The sequence below is a fragment of the Trachemys scripta genome, chromosome 11 (assembly GCF_013100865.1).
Source record: "Trachemys scripta elegans isolate TJP31775 chromosome 11, CAS_Tse_1.0, whole genome shotgun sequence".
NCBI classification, from domain to species: Eukaryota; Metazoa; Chordata; order Testudines; family Emydidae; genus Trachemys; species Trachemys scripta.
Genome location: NC_048308.1, coordinates 50,428,692 through 50,436,331, shown reverse-complemented (window position 1 = coordinate 50,436,331; position 7,640 = coordinate 50,428,692). Strand labels below are relative to the sequence as shown.

Below are 7,640 nucleotides of genomic sequence, written 5' to 3'. Positions count from 1 at the left end.
AGAACAAGCACCTCTATTAATGTTTCTAGCAGAAGGAAGTGCTGTTGTCCAAACACACTCCTTGCCAATAATGTTTTTCGATGTATTGAACAGCCTTTAGCACAACCTCACTTAATAAATGGGAATAAGGAAAAGGTTTCCATAACTGGAAGTGATGACTAGCATATTATTGTCCTCTTGTAGGAGCATGGTACCCCTTGGGCCCAATCCTGCAGACACTCAGGTGTTTGTGTCAGTTTACTCACATGAAGTCCACAGTATTATTCACATGAGTAAAGTTATGCATGTGCTTCAGTGTCTGCAGGATCAGGCCCCACGTCTGTAACCTGAATTACAAAAATTCTGTGATATTGAAAGAACCCTCTCATTATGAAATCTACTCAATTAAAAATAGATTACTTAAAAGTGGTTTCATTTACTACAATCTGTGCCAGAGACCTTTGTTTATTTAGGGGATTTTACAATCATATTTTTAAAAATGTTTTTCTCTCCCCTATTCTTGGTGTGCCAAATTCCAGGGGAAACGGACTATACGATGGAAACAGTGAAATTGACTATATGCAAAATATTGTCAAATGCACAGAAATAAAGATGCCAAAGGAGCAAAGATTACAGGAAAAACAGTATTTTACAGTTACAGCGATCACAGGTGTTACTTGCAACAACACAGATATGTGTGAAGTTTAAGTTGATGGTATCCCTTTAAACTGTTTAGTTTTTCCTTTCTGTCCTTGAAACAATTTAATGTCCAGAGAAGCTTAAATATTTAATTTGTATTGCCCTTCCTCTCCTCTTCAAATAGCAATTATACTACAGTGCCATTTGCAGAAATAAACTATATCAGATCCTATAGAACACTGAAATGTGTTTTTCAAAAGTAAGGACTTAAATATTTAAAGGTTTATCTATTAAACAATGAAAATTCAGCCGAAGGGGAAAAGATCTCATTTAATATTTAAGTTTAGGCTTTTTAACTGATTCCAGAAGTGGTTAGAAAAACAATACTTTCTCTTCTGGCAAAAGCAAAACAAAACACAAACAAGCCTGGCCTAATACGAATACTGTTCTTTATTTGCTTTACATCTTAGTTTACTTATGCCGTGATTTGTATAATGAAAAATCAATTATATAATTCAGTATAAAACTGTAAAAAATAAAATAAAATAAAATTCTCTTCTTCCTTCCATAAAACAAAAAATAGGTTTGTGGCTTGATGCCATTTTATGAAAAATCAAGTTAATCTGGCCTATTTACACCATTCCCTTGGGCAGCCAATCCAAATCCTGACAACAGGAATGCTGAATTTGCAGAATGTTCAAAGAAAGCAATGTCTAGAGAAAGGTTTAACTCATTCACATCACATTGCACACAAGAGAATGTCATTGAAAAATAAAAGATTATTGTGAAATCACTTGGAAAGAGATGTTGCTTCACAAGAAAATTACACATAAAATTCAGATTTTATGTTTTCCCAAACCACTCATCGACATCAGGTTAATCTGAGTATCAAGTTTAACCTGAAATCTGAACTTCTTCCCAATCCCATACAGGTAAAACTTGCAAGGAGGACAAGTAGCAGCATACAGATTTAGAGAGGATATGGGTCTAGGAACAAAGTTTTATTTATTTGGTGAAGTCTCATGCAGGGAGTTCCCTCCCCTTGACAGAGAGTTCCAATGACAGATGAAAAATTACAGATCAGATAAAGCGATAGGTAAATTCAGCACCAGCGTATTTTTGCCCCTTTTTACAGTTGCACCACAGTAGGTTAAGAAAGGAAATGGAAGGAAAGGAAACTGACCAAATGACCTTGTATGCTTATTCTAAACTTCAAAATATCATGATTAAATGAACATATCCAAATAATGTATGTTCAAAAAGCCTTTCTATATATTTAGAATCCAATATTTTTTTAGGTGTCCAATTGCAATAGATGACGAAGTATGAACTAGTTCACAGGTTAGAAATTACCACCGTTCTGGAAAACAAATGACACAGTAGAAACCAAGGTAAAGACCTTCATCTTCTTCAAATATCTCTACTATTCTTTTAGTGTGATCATTTTAAATACACCCAGAGGATAAAATTGAAGTAATTTATATAGTGACTTGATGCAAAAGTGAAAAGGTAACACTGATTCCAGGGGTCAAATGTTCAAATGCTCCTGAACTCCACCTCTAATTTTCCACATGCAAACAATTGCAGGAACTAATGACATAAGAACAGCCATACTGAGTCAGACCAGGATACTGGGCTTTATGGACCTCTGTCTTCCGACAGCGGCCAGTGCCAGGTGCCCCAAAGAGAATGAACAGAACAGGTAATCATCAAGCGATCCATCCTCTGTCGCCCATTCCCATTGACAGAATGTACATGTCTGCCTTCTTTATTTCCAGATTATATTTTGAAAATTTGGCCCTAATAGGTTCCTAGTGGAAGCAGTTTGAAAAGTTAAACAGCTTTACAAGTCCCTGTAGCTTTAACTGGGTTACACTTTGCCAAGCGGAAATTTTAATTCATTGTATGTGAAGAATGGAGTTTGAAATATTAGACCACCACATTTGTGCTATGTTTTTAGGGCAATGACTTCACAATCTGAGTGCACCCTAATATTGCTCTAGAAATTGATACCGTGGTATATTTTTGTAAACTTCTCCAATAATAGCATTTCTAGGCTGCTTTAAAACTTACAATTCATTAATCTGACAACACAGCTTTATTTCGAGCCTTCAGGTATTACTAAAAGATTATGAGAAAGAAGTAGCTTTTGTCACATTTAAGAAAAGTTTAACACAAGTTTCACTACTATTACCATTCAAAAAAAATGACACCTTAGTAGCTTTAAGGAGACAAGTGAAAGCAACCATTTTGTGCCCCAATCACAGCTAAACCCTTTTATTTCATTTTAACCCAAACCAAAATGTGACAAAAATTTCAAAAGTGGAACAACTGTTTTTCTGGACATGTAAGGAGTGTGTGTGAGGCCCTGGTGACTCTGCTGCAATAAGTAGTAGGGTTTTAATATTGAAAGTCTACATTACAATAGAACAACTACATAAGGAAACCTTCATAAGTACTACATAACTTCACCAACAGGAGAGTAACGAGACTCTGAACTTTGCTTTATCTTTACTTTATTTATGCTTGGGCTTTCAGCATTGCATATCTGATGTCTTAACCTGTCTTTGAAGGCAGGGATTTGTATCAGCCTGCAAGCACACAATACTTCTCAACTGTCCTTGCATCAACAAATCAAACAATTACATTCAACAAACCCTTCACTTGAGCAGTTCCCTCTATCTAAAAACTCAAAAAATGTCCCCATAAATCCATGCTTTCAGCTAATGCTTCTGGTTTATAAAAGATTAATTGCAGGCAGTTATACTGAAAGTTTATAATGCAGTTCTTGATTGGAAAGTGTTTCTGTGCACACATTACATCAGGCACAAAAAAAACTTATATATAACAGTTTTGAAATACAAAAATATGGTTATAACATAAGAGTACCAAACATCAGAGAACTAGGACAATTTTATTATTATAATATCAATTTATGTACATCATCCCCCAGAATTACGAAACTTTTTAATTCTAAGTACTTTCCCCAAATTAACAACTGTAGTGTACATTCTAAAAAACTGCAAATTAAAACCACAAACCTACTTTCATCCCTACATCATCTATGCAGGCTGTACCAATCATCTCTCTCTTACACACAAAAGTGTATTATAAATAATTTTTCACAAAATGTCATGAGTGTTTTATTGCACATTGTACATGCCCATATCTGAAAAAGACTAACCCTTCAGATAATAACTAAACAGTTTAAATACCTTGCAGTTTTCATTATTCATGCTACTGCATTTTTCAGGATCTAATGTGAACCAGTAATTTAAGGAAAAAAGCAGAATAGAAAATATGCTTTCAATTATATAGTTTTTGTGAATGAAAGAAATATGTTGTTGCCTCCTTAATAATTCTACTCTGCTTCCTACTGTATAGTCATTAAAAATATCTGACCTAATTAGAAAGCCTGTTTTGAAACACCAGCTTCTTTACTGCAAATAAAAACCATATGCATAGGCTGCATAGACAGTTGTACATTCCTTCTGCTCTGCAGAATTAGGTTTTCCTGCACTATATTCTGTTAAAGATCAAGTTACATACCTCTTAGAGCTGTTTACAATTAAAGTTACTGTTTCAGTCTCGTAATTTTACCAGTCTCTCTAATGGTAACAAACAATTAACCCTTTAGATCACCAGCACAGATTGGTATAAAAATGCAAGGGGCAGAAGTTACCAATAAGCATCATGTCTTTTATGATGCCATCTATATGTCTTCTGTTAGGCAGATTTCTAGTCCAATGAGTATTAAAAGTATTTCCATTAATATGTGGGTTTATGGTATGCTGTACTAAAATGTGATGGCTAAACAAAGAGCACATGTCATATGCAACAGATATTTGTCAGTTCATAAAATGCTGCCACTGGACAAAATGTACATGTTGAGGGTTAAAACTATTGTATTAAGAAAGATTTAAAAGCTTATTAGTCAAATATTTTGCCAAGGGTTTCTAAAGCTATTAGCCACTGGCAGCCCAAACAACTAAAAATTGCACTATAACAAAAAAATAAGTCCATGAAAGGTAGAGGGACCAACTGCAGTTAAGGTACAGCAACTTCAAGGAGCCGGTTGTTTTTTCGTTTACAAGTTGGGATGTTGCCATTTTTCTGGTTGCCCTGTATAAACTTCACACATACTTTGTCTTGTTTGAATTGAACCAGGAACCTAGGAGACAGAATAAAATGGGTTTTAATTAAGGGTGGAAAGAACACATGTACAGCAAATAGTCGTTTGTGCAAGACTCTCTTTCATTAGCTGCTGTAACAAGAAAAAGGTATATGATATTACCTCATGAAATTGTTTATGGTATTAGTAATAAAAGAGGGTTAGAAACTAGAAAATGTTATGTTATATATTAGTTTTGTCCATTTATGCTCCCTTGTGTTCTATTATGTTCCACTGTCAGAGATTAAGGCACCTTCAAATTCTAGATTTTTGCAGTACCAGTTTAGAAAGGGAACATTCAGAATGGCCTGTTTAAAAAAGCGTGATTAATATATGAAAGTATCAAAATGACAAGTAACAATACTTAGCATCATTCAACACTCCTGTTAATACACCCCCAGAATATTAGCCTGAGAAACACCAGTCAAGGATGGTCAAGGTATATTTAATCCTGCCTCAGTGCTAGAGGAGGGACTAGATGATCTCTTAAGGTCTATGTTTAAATTACAGTACAGATATATACCAATTAATGCTCAATACGCCTCATTAGTAAGTGGGTAAATAAGAGCCCCATTTTACTGGTGACAAATGTGGAAGGACTCACCTAAGACCACATGTTGACTAAGGGGCAAAACAAGGACCTACCAATTCCTAGCCCTGTGCTCATTTCTCCAGACACCATCTGATGATTTAAGAATGGTCATGTGTATACTATAACTGCTCTATAGACCCAAGCATCACTACCTTTCCCCCCTCCCCCAATATTTTATTTCTACCCCTTTCTAGCTACCATTTAAGATCAGGCAATCTAATTGCCTATAGGTGTGATATCCATCACAATAACTCCTATCAGTATATTACATCCACTATAAAACATAGGCCCCTCAGAGCCATCACATCTGATTGTGCTATCTCAGCAGATTTGGCAGGATCCAGAGAAGTGACGCTCTTTAATCATAGTTTTAAGAAAGAGAAGATTGAACAAGTTTACCCCAACAACCATTTCAAAGAAACAAAAGGTAAAATAACATCTCCTAAATTGAAAGCGAGGATGACCTACTATGAAGGGATTTTACAGTCTGCTGAAGAGCAACTTGCTTTCCCTGTTACTGCTGATCTTCATGATAGTAAAACTCAGGTGTTCCGACTGCCTGCACTGAACATAATTTCAGAGATGCAAATCCACTTACTGATCTACCAAAGGTTAACATCTAGATTACAGGCACCAAATAATAAAAAAGGTCCTGTGACGAGACCACTCTTGTAAACAAAGTTTTTAAAAATTAAAACAGGATGTATAGACTTATATTATGGAATTTCTTGAAAATTCCTTATCTACATTGTTCCTTAAGTAAACTTCCTAAAATAAATATGCACTGTTTCCCTCCACTGCTAGTAGTTTTGGGGTGTAGAATTCTACACCCACTAACCATTTGCTGAGATAGGGTCACATGGCTAATACACCGAAATCTTAGTCCAGGGAAAAATTGATGTGACAACGTATCTAGGGAAAAGAGATCTTGTATTTGAGACATTTACAATTATTCCCCACTTACTGCAGCACTGGAACAGATCTCCTTGCTCTTCTACTGGTTTTCCAAAATCCTTCTCTAACTATATCCATTGCCATAAATGCTAAAATATCAAATTCCCAAGGCCTGCAGACTGTTTCAAAGATGATAATGTTATTCAAGTAGTAAATAACCTTAAAAATACAGTTAAGTGTTGTGTGGCATAAAACTACCTTGCATAACCACTATACAATAAAAACAATGAGGAGTCCTTGTGGCACCTTAGAGACTAACAAATTTATTTGGGCATAAGCTTTCGTGAGCTAAAACCCACTTCATCAGATGTATGGAGTGAAAAATACAGTAAGCAGTCAGTATATATATCACAGCACATGAAAAGATGGGAGTTGCCTTGCCAAGTTGGGGGTTAGTGCTAACGAGGCCAATTCAATTAAGGTGGAAGTGGCCTATTCTCAACAGTTGACAAAAAGGGGTAAATATCAAGAGAGGGAAAATTACTTATGTAGTGCTAATGAGGCCAATGCAATCAAGGTGGATGTCGCCCATTCACTATACAATAGATTTCTGTCTGGGGAAAAGTGGAATAAAGATTGTGTGCATCTAACAGTCAATACACATACTGGTAAATGCTTTAGGGTTCCAGAAGTTTTGCCCAACAGTATTCTAAGTAGCCATTAAGACAGAAGTAAATACAGAGAAGGATCTTTCTCATTTTATATCAGGGAGTTGCATTAGAACTCAGACCTGTAGAAGGTAACCCAACCTGCAGCACATTTAAAGAAAAGATGGTTTTACTGGGTATAATGAAACAATCTGGAATCCTCATTTGATAGGGAAAATATTCTAGATGTACAGAACTTACGATTTCTGGAGAATTTCTCTTGTAGATAAGTAGTTAGGTACTTTTATGGCCATCATTATTATGGTATCTGAGTGCCTCACAATCTAATGTATTTATCCTCACAATACTCTGTGGAGTAGGGAATTGCTAATATAGCCATTTTACAGATGGGGAATGGAAGCTTAGAGAACTTCTGAGTGACTTTTCCCTGTGTCATACAGGAAATTAGTGGCAAAGTGGGGTTTCCTTGAACCCCGGTTTCCCAAGTCCCAGGCTAATGCCCTAACCATTGGACCATCCTCACCAGAAATATAATAAAAGACCATATTGAGCTGCTTCCTGCCCCAGAGGGACTGTTGTTTACATGAAATTAAGTGGCACAGACTGGCTATGGTTTGTGGCACAGACTGGTAAGGCACCAAAATTATGAACACCTGGAGCACGTTTGTTCTGAATTGCGTCCATTCTGTGTTTCTGG

At 35.9% G+C, this 7,640-nt stretch overlaps 1 protein-coding gene across 4 annotated transcripts in view; it reads right to left on the bottom strand.

The window, feature by feature from the left end:
* Positions 1-2,866: 2,866 nt before the first annotated feature.
* MYO1B (myosin IB) overlaps positions 2,867-7,640 on the bottom strand; it is a 199,827-nt gene continuing 195,053 nt past the window's right edge. For all 4 annotated transcript variants that reach the window (XM_034785198.1, XM_034785200.1, XM_034785199.1 and 1 more), the window contains one exon: positions 2,867-4,789. In XM_034785198.1, the coding sequence (XP_034641089.1) occupies positions 4,666-4,789 (124 nt within the window). In that variant the 3' untranslated portion in view covers positions 2,867-4,665. The remainder of the gene's footprint in view (positions 4,790-7,640) is intronic.